Raw genomic sequence first — 22,813 nt, forward strand, 5'->3', positions numbered from 1 at the left:
CAATATCAGATAATATGAAGTCGCAGCTGTCAGTGCCCCATGAGAAGTACGGCTTCTACGTGCTCTGAGGATTCAGAAGTAGGGACTCCCATGGCCTACTGGGTCAGGGCAGGCTCTGCTGAGAAGTTGGCACTAGAGCTGGTGTTTTTTTTTTTTTTTTTTTTTGAGACAGAGTCTCGCTCTGTTGCCCAGACTGGAGTGCAGTGGCGCGATCTCAGCTCACTGCAGTCTCCGCCTCCTGGGTTCAAGTAATTCTCCTGTCTCAGTCTCCCAAGTAGCTGGGATCATAGGCATGTGCCACCATGCCTTACTAATATTTGTATTTTTTTTTTTTTAGTAGAGATGGGGTTTCACCATGTTGTCAGGCTAGTCTTGAACTCCCGACCTCAAATGATTTGCCCACTTTGGCCTCCCGAAGTGCTGAGATTACAGGTGTGAGCCACTGCTCCTGGCCCTGGAGCTGGTCCTTTTTTTTTTTTAATTAATTATTTTATTATTATGATTTTTCTGAGTCAGAGTCTCACTCTGTCACCCAGGCTGGTGCACAGTGGTGCAATCTCTGCTCACTGCAACCTCCACCTCCCGGGTTCAGGCGATTCTCCTGCCTCAGCCTCCTGAGTAGCAGGACTACAGGTGTGTGCCACCACACCTGGCTAATTTTTGTATTTTTAGTAGAGACACGGTTTTGCCATTTTGGCCAGGCTGGTCTCAAACTCCTGACCTCAAATGATCCGCCTGCCTCGGCCTCCCAAAGTGCTGGGATTATAGGCGTGAGCCACCGCGCCCGGCCGGAGCTGGTCTTTAAGGACCATCCTGGTGTTCTCTCAGGGCACACAGGAACTGGGGAGAGAGATGTATGCCACACCACTGTTCTTCCAACACATTTGTCCTTCCTGAGGTGTATGCCTATTAAAACAGGGTTACCCCCTTTATCCCAACAGTGCAGGGCTTGGAGGGCTCTTCTGGTTGTCTACACTGAGCTTAGCTTCCAACTCTAGGACGGATCACCCTTCCCTCTTCTTTACCAGGCCTGGAGAATGCACGAGAGGGGTCACCAAGCCCTCAGGAGCTCCATGTGCAGGTTCTAGAGCCAACAGTCAAGCTGTGCTATTCTTGGGGAGGATGGCTCAGAACATTGGATCAGGGAGAAGGGACTCTCTCATTCTTCCCTAACGTGTCCTTTTGGCTTTTGAAGACATCATGAGAAATGGAGGAAGTGTTTATATTTTTGCTCTCCTGATTGACTAACAGGGATGGAATGACTGAAGATGTGTCTATTCTAACCACTTGAGAATCCACAGGAGGAAGAACCGCAGCTGTGTTGATCAGTGCAGTGTATTGACACATTGACTGTGGTGGAAGATAGAGCCCATGAAGTTTAGCTCTTTGTGTGTGGTGAGGGTTGGGTACGTCTCCATACTCCCAGTATGCTTGACTGGCATTTTGTTGGCTGCCATTGTCGGTGTGGATGTACAGACCCTCTTGTGTGTGTAAATCCAGGAGTGCAGCCTAGATCTGGTGTCACTGCCCCAGCCTTGGAGCTCAAACCACCAGTTCAGTGAAAACTTGGCTCTTTGAGACAAGTGATAATGTTAACTAATTAGCATAATGCTATAGAGTCTAAGACATGCTTCTACTTGCTTATTCCATTTCTTTTATTCCCGAGCTTGTTGCTGTGCTGGGAGCTGAGGTTTGTCCCTGCTCTGGAAAACTTCTTATCTAGTGGAGGGACAGACACAGCAATGTGTTGTTGTAGTGCAGGTTTGTTAGCACCATGACAGGCATTCATCTGTGTTTCTGTGGATTCCCAAGAGGAAGTACGTAATTCTACCCAGGATAAAGGGCTCTGGTGAGTGCTTCTAAGAAGTATTGACTATAGGCAATATATATTGATTATTTCTTCTTCATCAGGAGCTGCTGCATTGAACAGTCTGCAGGTACTATGGTGTTGAGTCCTTCCAGCAGGCATCAGCCCATATTGCAGAGGACAGTTTGAGTAGAGGAGCTAGGGCAACATCCCAGATTTTCTGACTTCAAGTGTGGTGCTCCTCTCAGGATACTCTGCTGCCATTTACCGGCAGGGGTGCCCCTCAGAGCCAGAACTATGAGCCAGACAGAACCGTCTCCTCTACTGTTCCCATGGAAACAGCAAAATTGTCTCCTGGCTGGGGCCAACTGGCAAGTGCCAGACCAAGACATGCAATAATAACAATAACACACATTTTTCAAATGAAGATGCCAAATGGGTAAATAATGAATATACCAATTTGACCTGCTGTTTCCAAAACTTGCACACCCTTCCTAAGACAGTGGTGGAATTAAGGCTCTTGAGTAATTAATTTTGCCTAAACACATAACAAGGGGGAAGTGAATTTTGCACTGTGAACCCAGTTCAGCTCTTAAAACTGGAGATAGACTGCTTTTGCACACTGGCTCCCGAACACAACATCTGTGCATAATTAAGCCTCAGCAAAGACTTTACCTCTCAGTGTGTGAGGCATCTTCCGGTGCTTATGTGCGGTTTAAGAACCTCAGCCCTGTGCTATAAATCTCCCAGGCTCAGACAAGCACTGAATGCAAATATGGCGTCAGGGGGACTGGGAGAGGGTGAGGGGGCAGCTAGGCTGAATGATTAAGGCCAGGCTTAGTGGATCTGGCAGCAGAGCGTATGTGCCAGGGGATGGAAACAGGACAAGTGGTAGGGTTTGTGACTCACCTGGGGACAAGGTGGCAGGGGAGAAGCTTTATAACCACAGGGTTTGGGACTGGAAGTGATGAGAACATTTCTATATGTGTGGAGGTGGGGATAGGTGTGCAGGGCCATGCCAGGGTTCCTTAGTGTGAGGTAAGGAGCCCAGGACTCTAGAAATTGTGGACAAACCCTGAGGAGATGTGCATGCTTTTTGGGAAGTATGATAACTTCCCATGAATCTCACAGATTAGGAACTACAGATGGATAGTAATTAATATATAACTTTTTTTTTTGCAGAGTGCTTTATATTCTTTAATTCTTTAATTCTTACAACAGCCTCACAAGGGAGGTGCCATAATCACCCCCATATCATCAGTTGGGAGACTGAGGCTCAGAGCTATCAACCCTTTGGGCAGGGTCACAAGGCTTACCACTAAGGGGAGGGAATAGAGGTAGCCTGCTCCAGAGCCTGCATGTTCACCCTCCATATGGTTTTGCTCTGTGGGGAAGTTGTGAATTCCAGTGAACCGTCTAGAGCATACCTCTCAGCCCTGGTGTGTATCAGAGCCCTCTGTGAAACTCGATGTGGCTGTCCTAAGAGCAATCGATGTTTTTTCCAGCAGCTGCTAGTGTCTGGTTCCATGTTGAGTGCCAGTACTCTGCTCATAGTAGTGGGAAATGGGGGCGGAGGTGGGGTTGTGCTTCCACTGTAACCATTGTCACCATATTTTTGGTGGAGAAACTGGTGTTCAGAGAGGTTATATAACTTACCCACAGTCACACAGCTTTTAGGTGGCAGAGCCGGGGCTCCAGCCAGCAGCCTGACTCCAAATCTGCCGGTCTGACTGCAGGTCTCCAGGCCTTCTGCTGTGCTGGACTCAGGCTCCAGGAGGACTGTGGGCCTAGGGTGATGGGCGCTGTCTCAGACAAGCCAGGTGCAGCCTGTTTCGTGGGCACGTTGACCAAAGCATAGAAACAAAGCAGAAATGTGAGGTCAGGGCCAGACTGTGAGGCTGAGGCCCAGGGTCTTGGGCTAAAACTTCTCTAATTGGTGCCCTCCTTCTTGGGGTCCAGATTGGCATCCGTGTGGGAGGCAGGAGGAGCCCACAGGAGGGAGGCCTCTGCTCTGTGGCAAAGAGGTAGAACCTGGACCCAGGGGTCCTAATGGTCAGGGTGTGACCCTGCTGGTGGGGCTGCTGAGCACCCTGGCCATGAGCTCCTTAGAGTTTCAGTTTGCTTTGTTTGGGGGTGGGATGGGGGAGTGCGGGGTGCTTATTGACTCTTTCAAATTTCTCTTTTTCATTTTTTCCTTCTTTGATGGAAGAAGCATAGGACAGGAAATGTGGGCGCTCACTTCACCCCACACCCCCAGGTCCTCCTGCCCATCTGGTGATTTAGGCGCAGCTCACTTTTTTAACTGAGCAGGAGCAGTTTGGCATTTTGCAGTCATGTCCACGTTATGTCTGTCCAGGGGCACCTGTGGTTCTGAAGCTCCCATGACAAATTCCACTGTTTCCCAGGTTTGATATTTTAGTCATTTCAGATTTAAGCAGCAGAAGCAAGGGGCACATTCTGTGGTTAGACTGGAATGGTGATGTTTGCAGGGAGACCAAAAAGGGGGAAACCGCAGTACACCCAGGACCCTGATGCACAAGCACAGAGAAGCTCCAGCCTGTGGGTTTTCTGTTTCCACCTGTGACTCTTTACTAGCTGGTTTTTTTTTTTTTTTTTTTTGAGATGGAATCTCACTCCCTCTGTCACCGTGGCTGGAGTACAGTGGCGTATTCTTCACCCACTGCAACCTCCGTCTCCCAGGTTCTAGCGATTCTCTTTCCTCAGCTTCAGTGATCTGCCCTCCTCGGCCTCTCAAAGTGCTGGGATTACAGGTGTGAGCCACTGCGCCCAGCCCCTCGCTGTTTTTTAAGCTGCCTCTGGCGGGGCTGGCTAGAGATTTGACCTCTTGTCTCCAGAGCCTTAGGGGCCCACTGTCAAACGTAGGTTTACAAACAAACCCAAGGGAAGAATTTAACCCGAAAATATGTCCCATTCATTTGGAAGCCATGAACAAAAACAACAGGCAGGGCACGGTGGCTCACGCCTGTAATCCCAGCACTTTGAGAGGCTGAGGCAGGAGGATCTCTTGAGTCCAGGAGTTCAAGGCTGCAGTGCGCTATGATGATGCCACAGCATTCCAGCCTGGGTGACAGAATGAGACCCTGTCTCTAAAGAAACCGACAAAGCAACAATAGCAAACATGCACTCACTTTTTTAAAAAGAAACTTTTTGAAAAATGCCAAGCAAGTCTAAATTTTAAGTTCAAAGTATCAGTTTCACAGATTTCTCTATTGGCCCAGATTTTCAAATGGCAGAAACCGCAGTCAAGCAGCAAACCAAAATAACACCTTGCTTTCTGGTGGAAACTTTGTTCCAACTAGAGCATTTCACTTGTATGTACAGCCCCCATTTATCCTCAGAGGTCCTTACTGAGATAGGGCAGAAACAATTCTGCTTTCCAGTGAGGAAGACTGGGATGTAAAGAAGTTAAGTGGCTAGTCTAAGACACAACAGTATTAGCAGAATTAGGAACAGGAAATAGGTCTGTTGACTTGAGGGCCACTATGTTATTGCTAGATGAATTTGGGTGGTCAGGGTAAAGGAAAATCTTACTCTCCAAAACATTTGAAAAAGCTGCCCATGTTTCTTTATTTGTAAGAGGAAATAAACTCCTCACAATGTGGGGGAAACTCGGCATGCTGGAAGCCCAGTAACCCCTCCCTCCTGGCTGTGGGGGTACTGGTGGGTGTCCCTTGCTCACATGGCAGCCTGGTTGCATTCTAGTCTCTTGCCCGCTCCTGGAGAAATCTGTTCTCTTTTTGGTTTTTGAGTGTTGTGAGAGTCAGAGAGGGTTGGAGAGTGTATGTTAGTAATGCATTTGTCTGTAGGCAACTGAAAGCCTCATTTAGAGTGCCTTAAACAAAAGAATTTGTTGTCTTCACATAGCAAGAAGGTTTGCAGTGGTTGCCTACTGACATATGGTTTTGGTGGTTTAACAGTACCAGAGCTGGCTTCTCAGATTTTTAAATTTTTTTATTTTTCCTCATTGTTGCAAGATGGCTGCTACAGCACCAACAGTCACATTCACATTCACTTTTGAGGCAGGAAGAGAAGTGGAAGAAGAGTAGCACTATGCAAATACCCCCTTTTTTTTAAATCAAGGAAATAAAAACCTTCCCAGAATCCCCTAGCAGGTTTCCATTTTTGTTCATAAGTCAGAACTATGTCACATGGCCATACCTACTATAAAGCAGGCAAGGAAAGTATTTAGGTTTTTTATTTGTTTGTTTGTTTTCAGACAGGATCTTGCTCTGTTGTCCAGGCTGGAGTGCAGTGGTGTGATGTATAAGGTCACAGCACACTGTGGCTTTGACAGCGATCCTCCCACCTTAGCCTCCCAAGCTGGGATCACAGGCACGCACCACTATGCCTGGCTAATTTTTGTATTTATTGTAGAGACAGGGTTTCGCCACGTTGCCCAGGCTGGTCTTGAACTTCTGAGCTCAAGCAATCCACCTGCCCCAGCCTCCCAAAGTGCTGGGATTATAGGTGTGAGCCACCCCGCCTGGCCCCAGTATTTGGTTTTTTTCATCTCTAGGGAAGAGGAGGGTTGGGAATAGATGTTGGGTTAATATCCAATGTTGTCTGCCCCAGGAAACATGTTTTCCTACAGGAAACAGGCATGAGAAACAAAATTTATCATCTGGTTAAAACTCAGTCATTTGCTCAATACACACAATGCACCCATTACCTGGGTGAAATATTGGAGGCAGAGGGAGGAGTCCGAAGTAGGCCTGGTGGCGGGATGGGGAGAGGAAATATCCTTAACAGCAATGCCCAGGTGTGAGGTGTTCCAACATTTTCCTCCCAAGTCCCAACTTTAGTTTTGTCTCTTAACAGCATTAGAAGGCACTGAGGAGAGTTGGCAAAGCCGGTATCTAAAGGAGTGGGCGGAGGCCTGCTGAGCAGAGGTGGAGTAGCCGGCCTCCCTCTTGGCCTGGCTGTCCCATCCCCACTGTCACCGCTGAGGTCCCTCCCGGGCCTCTTCTCCCTTGCTCTGGGAGGAGCCTCTGTTGCTGTCTGGCTCACTGTGCTGCATTGTCATCCTTGCCCGATCCCCAGCTTCCCCAGACCATCTGACCTGTCCCTTCCTATCCCAGGTCCCCCGAATCCACTGGGACCTGTCCACGGAGCGGGTCCTCCTGATGGAGTTTGTGGATGGTGGGCAGGTCAATGACAGAGACTACATGGAGAGGAACAAGATTGACGTCAATGAGGTGAGGTCAAGAGCTCAGGGCTGCTGTGCCGGGGAACGTGGGCTTGGTCAAGGCTGCCCAGGAAGTGCCTGTGTGTCCAGGTGAGGCCTCAGAGTCTGGCCCCCTTGTCTTTAATGGGGCCCATTGTCTGGAGAATTATAAACTTTGAGCAAGAAAGATTCTTTCAGGTCATTTAGGCCAACCGTGTGCACACAGCGGCCTGCAGGGACATGCTGAGCCCCTTCTGCCATTACCTGCTTTTCCTTTGTACCATCTGAGCCCCACAAAGCTAAGCGGCCACAGAGAACAATGATGCAAAATCAGTGGGACTTAATCCTTTTGGCTCTGTGGGGCCTGTCTGTTGTCTCTTCCCTCTTCCTGCCCTTCTCTCTCCTTCCCACTTCCCAGATCTCAAGGGATCAGGCAAAAAGGGGACAGCAGCAACCAACTGCATCAGCCTCCTAGAGCAGGAAAAAAGAGGTGGGCTTTGTGTGTCCCCCCTCCCATCCCCCTTGTCCCAGGGAATACTGGCCAGTGGGTAGGACCTGTCCCTCACTTTCTGCTTCTTGGTTGCACAGGGTCCCACAGGAATGGGTGGAGTTGTACTTTTTCAACAACATTCATAATTTCATTTTTATGTTTTCAGAGATGGGGTCTTGCTCTGTTGCCTAGACTGGCGTGCAGTGGCACAATCATAGTTCACTGTAATCTGGAACTCCTGGGCTCAAGCAGTCCTCCCACTTTGGCCTCTCAAAGTGCTAGCATTACAGGTGTGAGCCACGTGGCCAGGCTCAACATTGATCATTTTAATAATGTCTGCTATATGCTAGGTATGGGGGCTCGCAGGGGGACCAGACCTAGTCCCCAGAGCTTAGCATCAGAGTCAGACACACATCTAAATCCTTGCTGTATCTCAGGCAGCGAGAGGGTGTGAGGAGAACCCCAGGGAGAGTGAGGAAGAGGCACTGAGGCCTGCCACAGGTTGGCGTCCCCAGCAGGATGAGTAGGAATTTTCCAGGGAGTGGCTTTGCAAGAAGGGGAAGGGAATGGGTGAAGTTTGGCAGGGCTGGGGCAGGGTTCCTTGGGGTGTGTGGGGAGATAAGGTAATGGTCTTGGGTGTGACCTTGAGGCACTGTGGAGTCACTTCAGGGTTTTGGGGAGTGCAGCAACATGTTCTGCCCTCTGGGATGGAAGGAAGGAAGTGGGCCACGCCCAGTGGAGGTAAATGCTTTTTTTTTTTTTTTTTTCCTGAGACGCAGTTTTGCTCTTGTTGCCTAGGCTGGAGTGCAATGGCGCAGTCTTGGCTCACTGCAACCTCCACCTCCTGGGTTCAAGTGATTCTCCTGCCTCAGCCTACCAAGTAGCTGGGATTACAGGCATGCACTACCATGCCTGGCTAATTTTGTATTTTTAGTAGAGACAGGGTTTCTCCATATTGGTCAGGCTGGTCTTGAACTCCTGACCTCAGGTGATCCGCCTGCCTCGATCTCCCAAAGTGCTGGGATTACAGGCGTGAGCCACCGCGCCTGGCCGTGAATGCTCTTTTCTATTCCACTCCCCATGTCCACAGGCAGTGCACGAAGATGAGCGTGAGCATGTGGTCCCAATGGGGAGTTGGCCCACAGGAGAAAGCCATACCTTGGTTCAGCAGATGAGCCCAGGGGGGTGGCAGGGGAGTGTGGTGGTTGCACAGGCCTCCTGGTGGCCATGTGACCGCTGTAAATGGGGTCAGTATCTGCCTCTAAGAGGGGTTGTGAAGACTATGTGAGTTAGGGTGCAAACAGTGCTAAGCACAGTGCCTGGTGTGTGGCTAGCGTTCCAGAAGAGTAGCTGGGTGGTGATTGTTGATTTCCTTATATTATCTTTGGGCTGTGTTCTTTCTTTCTCCTTTTAACATTAGCATTTATTGCATGCCTAACTTGCCTGTGCCAGGCCCTTTTCTCCATAATAAACTTATGAGGGTGGTCTCATTGTCTCCATTTTGCAGACCAAGAATCAGAGTCTCAGAGAGAGGTCACACAGCTTAGCAGAGGTGGGATTGAGACCTGAGTCTCCCTGATTTCACTCTTCCTGTTAGGCCACAAAGGAGGGGCCGCATCAAAGTGCACAGAGCTGCTGCCAGGAGCATGGTGGGAACGTTTCTATGTGGCTGGCTCAGGCCTTCTAGGAAAGCTGCTGTCCCCTGACTTAGGGAACAGTGCTTCAATAACCCATTCAAGGGCCTTGGGGTGTGTGGGGTATGGGCAGGCTACATGAAACAGATACCACTCTGTTTTACCCAGGGCAGCTTTGCCAATGCGTGAGCTGCCTATTGGACTTTTCTGGAAGAGTTCTGCTGCTTGGAGGGAAAGGGATGAGAAAAAGAGTTCATCCTTCTATTTTACAGATGGGGTGAAAAGTTCTGAGAGGGAGCAAATGTCTTTCCTGAGGTCACTTGGCCAGTGACACAAGTCAGGGCTTCTGACTCTGCTGCCTTCACTGGTGGCTTCTAGGGTGGTACATGGGAGGTGTTCAAGCAGAATACAGTCTTTGGTTCCAGTGGCGAAGGGATTCGATGGGATGGGAGGCCACCTCTGGCCTTTCCTGAATGGCCTTAAAGGGAAACAGGGTCTGTCACCTGCTGATCAGGAAATATCCCAGAGGCCTCATCCCCGCCAGATTCCTGGCATTTACTTACTACCAGCTGTGGAGGCATTTTCATTCCAGCAACACCCTCAAGTCCATTAATCTCTTTGGATCCAGTGAGCCCAGAGCCGTAATGGCGTTTAATCAGAGGCAACGTTGATTTTCCAAACAAATGCAAACACAGAAAGGTGCGCTCTGGGTAGTTGTTTGCTTATGGCTGAGTGCTGTGCCTGGCCAGAGGGGGCAGCTAGGCTGGAGCTGGGCAGTAGGAGCTGGGCAGGGCGTGCCCTCTGAGGGCTGGTCTCATCTGCTCCTGCCTCCCTGCTCTTTTGATACCTTGTAGATAAAGCCAGTGGTCTGTGCAGAGCAGATCCTTGGTAGACATCCTTAAATTAGTGAATGGGTAAACAAACCAGCCTCACACCCTAGATTGGCCTCTACCAGGCAGGCCTAGGGGAGAGTGTTGGTTGTTTTCTTGTGGACATGCAGAATGGGGCAAGCTGATATCAGAGTTATTTGGGGAAAAACAATAACTAATAATAATTATAAGCAACTAATATGTGCCAGGCATATGACACACATAATCTCTACTCATTACAGCTCTCCTATACAGTATATATTATTAACCCCATTTACAGATGAGAAAGCAAATGCTCAGAGAGGTTAAACAACTTGCCCCATATCACACAGCTAGCAGGGGTAGAACCAGGGTTTGAACTCAGGTCTGCATGACTCCAAAGTCCTTGCCCCTCTACCTTCTCCATTTCCCTGCCAGGGATCTATAGGTTGGTGCAAAGGTAATTGTGTGTTTTGTTTTTTATTTCGGGCCATTGCAAAAACCACAATTCTTTTTGCAGCAACCCAATACCTTGGGCTGCTGGAACCTGGAGCCACTTGGTAACTAACTACTCAGAGGAGCTGGAGCACCATCTGAGAAGCATTGCTCTGCCCCAAGGCAGTGTCTGAATGTAACACCTCTCTCTCTGGCTTACATCAAGGATCACTTCATAGAAACATTTTTCTGTTTTGTCGTACCTATCTCTAAGTAAGTGATTTTGTGAGGACTGTGTGAGTTAATGCACAAACAATGCTTTGCACAGTGCCTTGCATGTGCTAAGTAAGTTCCCCAAAATGATAGTGAGATGAATGTTGTTGTTGTTGTCATTGGGCTATTTTTTTCTCTTCTACCTCCCCAGCTTTCTTTTTTTTTTTAAACCATTAATGTTTACTGACTGCCTGGCTCTATGTACCAGGAGCTTTCTGCATTATCAACTTATGAGGGAGGTCTTATTGTCTCAGATTTGCAGATGAAGAATCAGAGACTCAGAGAGGGAAGATAACTTACCTGAGGTCACAAATTTTAATTGTATACCTCAGTAAGTTTCCATGTGAATATAATATGTAATCACTGTCCAGATAAAGTTACAAGTCATTTCTAGCTCCCTGGCAAGCTCTCTCACGTCCCTCCCAGAGCTAATGATCTTCTGAGTTCTGCCACCATAGATGACCTGCACCCATTATTGAACTTCACATAAATGGAATCATACAGTTTTGGGATCTGACGTCTTTGTCATCAATGTGGGGCTCTTCTGGAATCTATTTTGTTTCATTGGTCTATCCTTGTAATGCCACACTATGTTAATTTCTTGATCCCCAGTCCCTGGCTTTTAGGCTTTGCGTGACTTGGTAGCTCTTTGGCAGTCTGAGATGATGTTATTAAATACTTCTGCAGAAACCCCACAGTGGGCTATGGGCCACTGTGGTGCTCTAAGTACTGTCACTTACCATCAGTGGTGTTGGGAGTAGATTACGGACAGGCCTTACTCTGAATAAATTAATCTATCATGTCTCTTACCAACCAACATCAAAGCCACGGCCTTGAAGACTACGGAGGAGTGTGTGTGTGTGTGTGTGTGTGTGTGTGTGTGATGAAAGAGTCCACAATCCTGAAAGTTTCAGATAGACTCCTGAGGTTCTAAAGTCTCCCTAGGACTGTGGTACTCAGCGAGCCAGCCCTGGAGTGACTCCCTTCTGAGGGCAGCCTGGCTGTGAGCATTCCTTGGGGAGGGAGGTACAAGGGCTAGATAGGAGTGACAGGGGCGAAAGTCTTACTCTGAATCCTAGGGTGTAGTGTGATTAGTGGCATCTTAGCTGCTATAAGCAGATGTCTATCCTGGAAGATGGCTGTAGAAGGGACCCCTCTTGAGGTGGGTGGGGATGGCTCCAGAGCCCCCAACCACTTGTTGTATCAGCCTCACTCCACTTTGAAGAGGCCTCCTCACCCTACAGCATCCCAGTCCCACTCGGCCCAATAGACTTGGATAGGGAAACAACAGTTTAGCAGGCAAGAGGGATAGGTTCAATCTCTGTCCTGCTGGTAGCTTGCTGTATAACCTTAGGCAAATCACATCCTCTCTCTGGTCCTCAGTATGCTCATTGAAGGTGTGGAACTAGCTAGGCTCTAACCAAGAACATTGATTCTTCAGCTTGGTGGGAGCTAAGACTTGTTCACCAACCATCTCTTTTAGAATCACTATAGGGGAAAAAAAGGAATCACCAGGGGAGCTTATTTAACAATGCAGATTCCTGGGCCCTACTCCAAACTCACTAATCCAAATCCGGGGTGGAAAGGATTGTAGAAGTTTGCAAGAATCTGCATTTCAACAGACTGTCCAGGCGGTTCAGACACTCACTGAAGTTCAGGACTCCCCATAATCAAACATGAAGCCAGGGGCCCAGGCCTTTCCAGAAGTGCCATCTGCGCTCACCCTGCTGATCTGCACCTCCAGGCCCGAGACAGCCCTGCCCAGGGGTGCCCACCTGCCAGCAAGCACGGGCCTCGGGAGCCAGCAGCCTGCAGAGGCCCTCATTTGTTTGTGTCTGTGAGCCCAGAAGCAGATATTACCAAGGGCCTGACCTGGTGATCATATTTGCCAGCCACTTTAAGAGCTGGCGACAATGACTGTCATTGATCTCATTAAAAGTAAAGGTCGTGCAGGAGTCCTCTTTCCCGGGCTGGGTGGCGCCTCCCCAAGCCACAGAATGACTATTGATTGCTGGACCTTTATCGAAGGTTAATTGGATTTCAGTGAGTGTGTGTTTAAGATCCTGCCGAGGCTGAGGTTCAATGTAATTTGTGTGAAATTAGCCAAGAAAGAGGTGACAGAGACGGGAGTGTAGGGGCAGCAGGGACGGATGACTGGAGGTCTGGTGGGCAGACACTGCTGTCCGTGAAGATTGGGGGTAGACCTGGGATGGGGTTTTAGAAGGGACACCAGCCTGGCTGTCCCAGAGACGTGGGATCCAGGAGGCGAGAGTGCCAGAGCTCCTCAGTGGTCATTATGTGGACTTAGGTTCAGTCCCCTGTCCTTGGGTTGGTGCTGCTGGTGTGTGGTGCAGCCTGCAGAGCCTGTCTGTTCCCAGAGCATCAGTCTCCATCTTCTGTCAGGGTCGGGTGGGGATCTGGGGGTTTAGCTGGTACTTTTAAAGTCTTTCAATTAATCTTTCTTTTTCAGAACCCCCAAATCTCATTTTCAGAGGTGCCAGAGTCCCTCAGTTTCTGAGCCTGCTTGAGGCTCAGCAGTAATAATTATAAAGCTCTCCTATTGCCAGCTTAGGGGTCCATGTTTTCTAGCCTGCTGAGTCACTTCTCAGTAGCTCCCTGCAGCAAACACAATTTTGCTTATCTCACTTTGCCTTCTGTTGTTGCCTCTCTATTCTTTTCTTGTTGTGGTGGGGTCTTTGCCTTCTTTACTACTTTTAGAGTCACTTTAGTGGGGTTTGTGAAGGAGTAGAGTCAGTGGCCTGGGTTCCACCTGCCATGCTTAGCCAGAAGCCCTTGCTATGCTTCTTCTAGTAGTTCTTAATTCCATTCTGTGTCATTGCAGGAGCAGCGAAAAGGTCTCACATTTGCTTTCAGCAAATGATTTCTTGAGCAGCTACCATGTGCAAGCACTGAGTGCACTTGCTATAATAGAGGTGTGAGCAGAGTGTGGGAGAGGGTGGGGCTGGGTGAGGCTTTATAGAGGTTGGGTCCTGGGTGGGAAGAGCAGAGGGTTTCAAAGTTAGGGCTCCTGAGATTGTGTATTGGCTGGTGCCCTTGGGTAAGCAACGTCCTCTGAGTGTGAGTTTTCTCATCTATGCAGTTGGAGAGATAACATCACTTACTGCATAGGGTCATTGCGTGAATTTTGCAAACTGTGAAGTTTTGTAAAAACAATGTTACTGTTACTTATAATTCATGAGTTCATGGTTCACAGAGGCATGTCTTCCTCCATAGAATCTTCGAGAATCCTCTTTGCCCCCCTTCCTGCCCACTTACCTCTATTTTCTGAGTATAAAGACTTGGAGTTGGGTAATAGTCATCTATTAAGCATATGGTGAACCCCCCTTACCCCCACTGTAAAAGCCATGCTGAAGTTTCTACCTTTCCCCTTGTCACCACCTCCAGTTGAATAGGACATTTGCATTTTGGCTCAGTGTCATTTTTCCCCTGCTGGGCCTGTCTGGCTCTCTGGTAGAAGATGCCCAGTCCAACATAGAGCAGCTGCGGAGGCATGAAGACCTTCTACCAAAATCACCAGAAGAAAACATCTTCTTCCATTGTCCATCCCTTCATTGCTTCTTGGACCAAATCTTTTTTTTTTTTTTTAATACTTTAAGTTTTAGGGTACATGTGCACAACGTGCAGGTTAGTTACATATGTATACATGTGCCATGTTGGTGTGCTGCACCCATTGACTCGTTATTTAACATTAGGTATATCTCCTAATGCTATCCCTCCCCTCTCCCCGCTACCCCCAGCCTACAACAGGCCCCAGTGTGTGACATTCCCCTTCCTGTGTTCATGTGTTCTCATTGTTCAATTCCCAACTATGAGTGATAAATCATGCTGCTATAAAGACACATGCACACATATGTTTATTGTGGCACTATTCACAATAGCAAAGACTTGGAACCAAGCCAAATGTCCAACAATGATAGACTGGATTAAGAAAATGTGGCACATATACACCATGGAATACTATGCAGCCATAAAAAATGATGAGTTCACGTCCTTTGTAGGGACATGGATGCAATTGGAAACCAACATTCTCAGCAAACTATCACAAGGACAAAAGGACCAAATCTTTAAAAGAGCTCAGGGATATTAGAGGGGTCCAGGTGTATGAGATGAGTTCCTGGAAATTTATTTCCTCCACAGCAAAGGTGTCAGGAGTGGGTAACTGTGTTGTTGTGGAGTTGGCCTTCCTGGATTCAGGTGTTGGCTCTGCTACTTATAAGCTGTGCCACCTTGGTGAAGCTACTCACCCTTTTGGAGCCCCAGTTACCTTTTGTAAAGTGGGATACAAGAGAGTAACCCACTGAATCGTTTGATGACTGAAACAGAACGCTTGGTACGGTGCCAGGCCCAGCATATGTCCTCATCACATGTTGAATTATGCTGAATTCCACCCCTTGGAATTTTGTGGTGTCATGTGGTGCTAGTAGTACATTATGTGCCAAAAGACGGGGGAAACATGTAGGGAAGAAACCCTTTCCCCATTTTTCATATTGACCCAGGTAAGGTGGAAAGATAGGAAAGTATTTCTTTGGACTGAGTTGTTGTCCAAGGCCAGAGATGCCAGATGTCTCTGCTTTTCCTCCCTTTCTCTGTGTCTTCCCATAGCCAAGGTCCCTAGGACCCCTCCCACCTGCTCTGGTATCTGGGTAACTTTAATGAATGTCTCTGGCCAGAGACTTGAGGAGGCTCTCTGGCCAGAGAGACTCATTAAATACCCCATGCCGTGCCTCTCTGTGATGTTCCTTTTCAATCCTAACCTAGAGAAGCTTTCACTAGGTACCTAGAAGCTCCAAAATTAGAGTAACTTCCCAGTTTCCTGTGATTTTACTCAGCATCTCTTCTTTCTATTTATTTATTTATTTTTATATAGGTTTTCACTCTCACCCAGGCTGTGGTGCAGTGGCATGATCTCATCTCACTGCAGCCTGGATCTCCCCAGGTTCAGGTGATCTTCCCACCCCAGCCTCTGGAGTAGCTGGGACTACAGGTGCACGCCACCGTGCCTAGATAATTTTTGTAGTTCTTATAGAGGTTTCACCATGTTGCCCAGGCTGGTCTCGAACTCCTGGGCTCAAGCCATCTGACTGCCTCGGCCTCACAAAGCCCCTCTTCTTTCTTCCTCACTATCTCTCCCGACACCATGTGTGGTCGAAGAGGTTCCCAGCACCTTTGCGCTTACAGACTCCACCTCAGCGTTTGTTAGTCCAAGATTGCTCCACCCATGGACAAGTTTGGACGCCATGCTGGGCAGCTGTTTTTAATCGAGGCTTACAAATCCCAAAGGTGGTTCCTGGGGACAGGGGTGGAGATTATGGTAAAATGCTCTAGGGCCAGCACTAGTGGCTCATACCTGTAATCCCAGTGCTTTGGACAGGGCTGAAGTGGGAGGATCAATTGAGGCCAGGAGTTTGAGACCATCCCATCCTGGGCAACATAAAAAAATAAATTAGCTGGGCATGGTGGCACATGCATGTAATCCCAGTTTTTCTGGAGGATGAGGTGGGAGTATCATTCGAACCCAGGTGTTCGAGGCTGCAGTGAGCCATGATGTTGCCACTGCACTTAAGCCTGGGCTACAGAGTGAGACCCTGTATTTTTTTTTTAAAAAGCTCTAGGTCTGGTCTAGTCTTTCAAGCTGTTATGCCTCAAAAAGCCTGGGCAGAAACTGGAGGAAAGGCAGAGAGAGTTTGAATGATTAACCTCCTTATAGTTAATATCAGGCTACTCATGTGATTATCAATATCCTGTAACACCAACCCCCTGTTTCCTTCAGAGATCTTGGCCTTTCTTTTAAGACGCCCCCCAGGAACATGAATAGATTTTCTCTTGAGGGTGGGAATAAATTAATCCATGTAATTATAGAATAATTAAAGTACTTTTAGTCAATTCAAGTTTTGAGAAAAGTCCAAAAATAACTCATTGATTTAAATATTATTTACTAAATTAATTCTCTACTCAGTCTTTTTATAGATTCCTGGTTTTTTTCCCCTCCCTACTGTTAGAGAATAAAGGCATTGCATAATAACTGAAATCACTTATCGTGAAAGACACATTCTTTTTATGTGGAACAATTAAAAGATTTCTCATTGACTTTTTTTTTCTAAATGGCACTGTACTGTAGCTTTAGTTAACAGTGTGGTTTTGGTTAGCTGACAGTCCTGGATTTCCCACTGAGACTCTTTTTTTCAAAATGGAACATTTTGCCGGCTTCTGGGATTGGAGTGGGTTGGTGTTCAGACGTCTTTGGTGCAGTCTCTGTCTCCAGGAGGAGCTTCCCTGTGAGTGGAGAGGCAGGATAACGGGGCGATTGAGGCCCGTTCTCTGGAGCCAGTGCTCCTAGGTTTAGACTAACTGCCGACCAAGTGACCGAACTTTCTATTTTGTGTCCTGATTCCTTCACCTGTTTAATGCAGAGGATGGCGGTGAGTGCTGAATCTGTTAGTGTAAAGTGCCTGGCATGGTGCCTGGTATAGTGTGTTAGCCATCATTATTTGTCATGCTGGACCCCTGTCAACTTCAGTAGGGATGGCACCAGGTTCAAGAGGCCAAAGAAGAGACGGTGAGTGAAACATAGATTTAAACAAATGGTTTATATGGGGGAACTTACAAGACAGTTCAGTGGCAGCAGGCTGGACAGGAAAACCACCACCACTTGTAAAAAGCATGCAGTTCATATTGTATTTTCACTTAGTACCCTGTCCTCAGCAACCTTCACCTAGCAACCCATATTTCTGAAGTTAAGTCAGGTGTGTCTGCCTTAATTGTCTGCTTAAGTTAAGTTATTACTGTAGGATATGTCTATCATGCCCCATTCTAAAAAGATGGTGCATCCTGTCATTATGCAGATGCCACCGTTCACAGGGCATGGGGCAGTGTTAGGGACACAATGATCTGTTCTTAAGCAAGACACATACTGTATTATAGAAGGGAGAGAGGGTCGTGTGCCCAGTAATGGCCTTAGGTTGCTCCTCAATGCCTCTGAGTAGGAGGGGGCTGGCTTCCCTCTTCTGGGAAATTCAGTTCCTAGAAAGACTAACACAACTCTAAGAGCTGTTATCCAACACTTAGAAATAAGGCCAGGAGAGTGTGGTGTGACATTCTTGGGCATTGTTCAACCAGCTCCCTAGAGGATTTATTTTAATATCTAGGGAAATGTACTTTTGTTTGACTTTGCTATTGACAATTAATTAAAGGCACAGACTGGTCATACATCAACTTGAAGATCTTATCCAGTAGAGATGCAAATAATTTCTGTCTAGTATAAAAGATAACCTCAAAGGTTGTGACTTTTTTTATGCCTCATAGAACAGTAACCTGTTTTTCAGCTAATCCAGAAACCTTAGTCTCTTATTCCTGTTTAAATGCCCATAAACACCTACTTCCTCAAAATTCTCTTTGAACCAGCTCTACCATCTTACTTGCCCCCTTACTTATTTATTTATTTTTGAGATGGAGTTTCACTCTTGTTGCCCAGGCTGGAGTGCAATGGTGTGATCTTGGCTCACTGCAACCTCCATCTCCTTGGTTCAAGCAATTCTCCTCTGCCTCCCAAAGTGCTGGGATTACAGCCGTGAGCCACCGCGCCAGGCCCCAATGTGTAGTCTTTTATCCCTCACCCTTCTCCCCAAGTCCCCATAGTTCATTGTATCATTCTTATGCCTTTGCCTTTGTGTCCTCATAGATTAGCTACCACTTATAAGTGGAAACATACGATACTTGTTTTTCCAGTCCTGAGTTACTTCACTTAGAATAATGGTCTCCAATTCCATCTACGTTGCTGCAAATGTCATTATTTCATTCCTTTTTATGGCTGAGTGGTACTCCATGGTCTATGTATACCACGTTTTCTTTATCTACCTGTTGGTTGATGGGCATTTAGGCTGGTTCCATATTTTTGCAATTGTGAATTGTGTTGCTATAAACATGCATGTGTAAGTGTCTTTTTCATATAATGACTTATTTTCCTCTGGATAGACACCCAGTAGTGGATTGCTGGATCAAATGGTAGTTCTACGTTTAGTTCTTTAAGGAATCTCCACACTGTTTCCCATAGTTGTTGTACTAGTTTACATTCCCACCAGCAGTGTAAAAGTGTTCCCTTTTCACCACATCCATGCCAATATCTATTATTTTTGATTTTTTGATTATGGCCATTCTTTCAGGAGTAAGGTGGTATTGCATTGTGGTTTTGATTTGCATTTCCCTGATCATTAGTGATGTTGAGCATTTTTTCATATGTTTGTTGGCCATTTGTATATCTTCTTTTGAGAATTGTCTATTCATGTCCTTAGCCCACTTTTTGATGGGATTGTTTGTTCTTTTCTTGCTGATTTGTTTGAGTTCCTTGTAGATTCTGGATATTAGTCTTTTGTTCGATGCATAGCTGTGAATATTTTCTCCTACTCTATGGATTCCTTCCACTCTGTGGATTGTCTGTTTACCCTGCTGATTATTTCTTTTGCTGTCCAGAAGCTTTTTAGTTTAATTAAGTCCTGTCTACTTATCTTTGTTTTTGTTGCATTTGCTTTTGGGTTCTTGGTAATGAAATCTTTGCTTAAGCCAATGTCTAGAAGAGTTTTTCTGATGTTATCTTCTAGATTTTTTATGGTTTCAGGTCTTAGATTTAAGTCTTTGATCCATTTTCAGTTGATTTTTTATAAAGTGAGAGGTGAGGATCCAGTTTCATTCTTCTACATGTGGCTAGCCAATTATCCCAGCACCATTTGTTGAAAAGGGTGTCGTTTTCCACTTTGTTTTTGTTTGCTTTGTGGAAGATCAGTTGGCTGTAAGAATTTGGCTTTATTTCTTGGTTCTCTATTCTGTTCCATTGGTCTACGTGCTTATTTTTATATCAGTACCATGCTGTTTTGGTAACTATAGCTCTGTAGTATAGTTCGAAGTTGGGTAATGTGATGCCTCCAGATTTGTTCTTTTTGCTTAGTCTTACTTTGGCTATGTGGACTTGCCCCCTTATTAACGAGTTAAAAAAACTTTGACACATGTTCATTCTGTATTTATTTAGTTTTACTTTTTATTTATGTATTTAGAGAGAAGGTCTCGCTGTATCACCCAGGCTGGAGTATAGTGGTGCCATCATAGCTCACTGCAGCCTGGAACTCCTGGGCTCAAGTGATCCTTCTGCCTTAGCCACCCAAAGTAGATAGAACCATATGCATGCTCCACCACACCTGGCTGAATTTTTAATTTTCTTTAGAGATGGGGTCTTGGTATGTTGCCCAGGCTGGTCTGAAATGCCTGTCCTCAAGCAATTATCCCTCCTGAGCCTCCCAAAGTGCTGGGATTATAGGTGTGGGCCACTGTGCCTGGCACACATTCTATATTTATATGAGCCGTGCTTTAAACTTTGAAAATTAGGCTTTGAGGGTGATAGTGGGTAAGTATTTTTTCTAAGTTAAATATGATAGGCCAGGCGCGGTGGCTCACGCCTGTAATCCCAGCACTTTGGGAGGCCGAGGAGGGCAGATCAAGAGGTCAGGGAGATCGAGACCATCCTGGCTAACACGGTGAAACCCTGTCTCTACTAAAAATACAAAAAATTAGCCGGGCGTGGTGGCAGGCACCTGTAGTCCCAGCTACTCAGGAGGCTGAGGCAGGAGAATGGCGTGAACCTGGGAGGCGGAGCTTGCAGTGAGCCAAGATCGGGCCACTGCATTCCAGCCTGGGCGACAGAGCGAGACTCTGTCTCAAAAAAAAGAAAAAAGAAAAGAAAAAAGTTAAGCTACTGCATGAAAAACAAACTGTGGTGTGTGTCTTATAGTGTGTAAAGTGCTTTCTCATATGTGATCCTATTTTGACATTGAATCTCAAGGTTGCTCTGTGAGCAAGTAGAGCAGGTGGGGTTAGTCCCACGTAGTTGCTAAGGGAACTTGGACCCAGACTGAGAAGAGAGGTGCCTTATCCCCAGATCTCCCATGCCCAGAGTGACAGAACCATGCCATTGGCAGGGACTCCCCCTCCTGTCTCTGTCTATGCTGGTGAAATCTGGTTAAAACAAACATTAGGAACAGCCCCAAATGGAAAGATACGAGTTGGAGGCAGGTGGATTGGGGGTGTTGAGATGGAGCGGGCCACTCTGGTGGCTCTTCTCATGTGGATATGAGCAGCAATTGGCAGCCCCCACCCTTCCCAACCCCACCAGCAGCAGCTCACTCCTCAGAGGCAAGGGCTCCCAATCCGGAGCCCCCAGACCCTTAGGGGCCATCTTTCAATGTAGTAATAGGGGGCCCAGAGCGATTAGCAATATTTCAGAAAGCTTAAGGGAGATCATACATCTCCCCATGACAGGCCTGCCCAGACTAAATGAAATGTCATTTCTCTCATTTTTTGGCTGGAATTCTGTCAGCTCAGTCTGGCTGCACTGCTTATCTTGGGCTGATCAGGAGCCCTGATTGGACCTTATATGCGTCCTTGACAAATAAAAATGAATGATTACTTAATAAATGCAATTGGTTTGGCAGATACAGCCTTTCAAAGCATGGCTCCATGAAGCTCCAAAGAGCCTCACAGAAGAGGTTCTTGGTGGCATCGAGATGGGGACTGACTTGCTGGCCCACCCAGGACCAGCCCTGGCTGCGGGCCCCCTCTCCAAGGAAGCAGACAGTGGTGGCCCTGGGGCATCTGGCATCTCAGCCTGAGTCTGAGAACTTGACCTGGGGCAAAGTCCTGCTCCTAAGGCCAACAGACACTGAGTACTGGGATGTCTGTTTCACCCCAGGAAAATGGCAGGAGCTGGAGGGCTGGCGTGGTAGCGGGCACAGTGTCTTACATCTCTTCACCTCTTATAAACGTACAATGAAAGCTAGTCTGCTCACCTTCCAGGGGTGTTATGAGGAATCGGGGGCGCTTATGAGAGTCACCAGGGCACAGCACCGTGGCATTCTCGTTTACCTTCCCAGTGACCCCTGAGAGTGGGACTATTATTATTTCCATTTTACTGAAGCTGATGGCATAAGGAACTTGTTTAAGGTCACAGCGCTCAATTGAAAAGTGCAGAAGTGGGTGCAAGCCAGCGTAGAATAGCAGTTACTAGAAGGCTGCGGGGTCAGCTGGTGTGAATCTTGGCTCGACCCTTTTCTAGCCATGAGTAAGTTAAACCTTGATGAATCAGTTTCACATCTGCAAATGAGGATCATAATTGTCCCTACCTTTGGGAGGCTAATAAGGATGTCAGCTGGTTGTTACTAAAGTAGGGTCATTCTTGATGATTTAATTTGGGGCAAATTATAATTGATTGAGATTCAGAGGAGACGAATGGGGTTAGAATAAACATCGAGGCAGGAACCACAGCATCTTAGGAAAACAGAGAGATGAGGGTCTCACTCATGTTGAATGCAGAGTCGTAGTCACGTGTTTGCCACTGTTACAAGCAAGTGGATACATAATAGAGCCAGTCTGTGGTCCATAAATTATACCTCAACAAAGCTGTTTAATAAAGCAGAGCGAGTCCTTCCTATCTTGGGAGTTTATGATAGTGGGATAGATGGTCATTAATCAAATAATCACACAAATAGTGAGTTAGTGCCCCGAAAGAAAAGGCCTTTGAGAATGTATGGCAAGGGAACCTCATTTTGCCTGGGAGGCCGGGGAGGGCTTCCTCAGAGAGGTGATGCTGATCTGGGATGGGAAGGAAGAGAGAGGGTAAGCCAGGTGAAGGGGAGATGGCAAGAATGCTCCTGGCAGCAGGAATAGCATGTGCAAAGGCCCTGAGGCCAGAAAGCACAGGGATTGCTGGGGAAGAGAAAGAGTGAATATGGCTGGAATGTCAGTGTGGTGTGAGATGAGACCAGGCAGGAGGCAGGGCCTGGCCAGGTAGGACTTTGTAGGCTGGGGGAAAGAGGAGAATTTTTAAGATCCCAATCCTGTGTTCCCCACCCGTGGGCCCCAGCTCCTCTCCCCTCTGACCAGGTTAGGTTTGTTAATGACCATGGGGTCTAGCCGAGGCCGAGAGGGTTGCCTAGGGCAGCTTGTGTCCTGGCGTGTCAGCTTTCTGGGTCGAGCATCTCTTTGTTCCCTGGAAACCTGTCAACAGACCCTCTATGGGCCCAGGTCTGGCTTTATTCAGCAGCTGTTCCTTAGCTGGGAAGAGGCTTTTAGCTTTAATAA

At 47.2% G+C, this 22,813-nt stretch overlaps 1 protein-coding gene across 7 annotated transcripts in view; it reads left to right on the plus strand.

The window, feature by feature from the left end:
* The window catches only part of ADCK1 (aarF domain containing kinase 1), a 133,619-nt gene that overhangs the window by 100,545 nt on the left and 10,261 nt on the right, over nt 1-22,813 (plus strand). For 4 of the 7 annotated variants that reach the window (XM_510098.8, XM_054666192.2, XM_063793019.1 and 1 more), the window contains one exon: nt 6,907-7,023. The exons of 2 other annotated variants lie outside the window; for them this stretch is intronic. In XM_510098.8, the coding sequence (XP_510098.3) occupies nt 6,907-7,023 (117 nt within the window). Of the gene's footprint in view, nt 1-6,906; nt 7,104-13,514; nt 13,606-22,813 lie in introns of all 7 variants that reach the window. One more of the 7 variants, XM_054666194.2, reaches the window with a different exon arrangement.

This window comes from Pan troglodytes, chromosome 15 (assembly GCF_028858775.2).
Source record: "Pan troglodytes isolate AG18354 chromosome 15, NHGRI_mPanTro3-v2.0_pri, whole genome shotgun sequence".
Taxonomy (NCBI): domain Eukaryota; kingdom Metazoa; phylum Chordata; class Mammalia; order Primates; family Hominidae; genus Pan; species Pan troglodytes.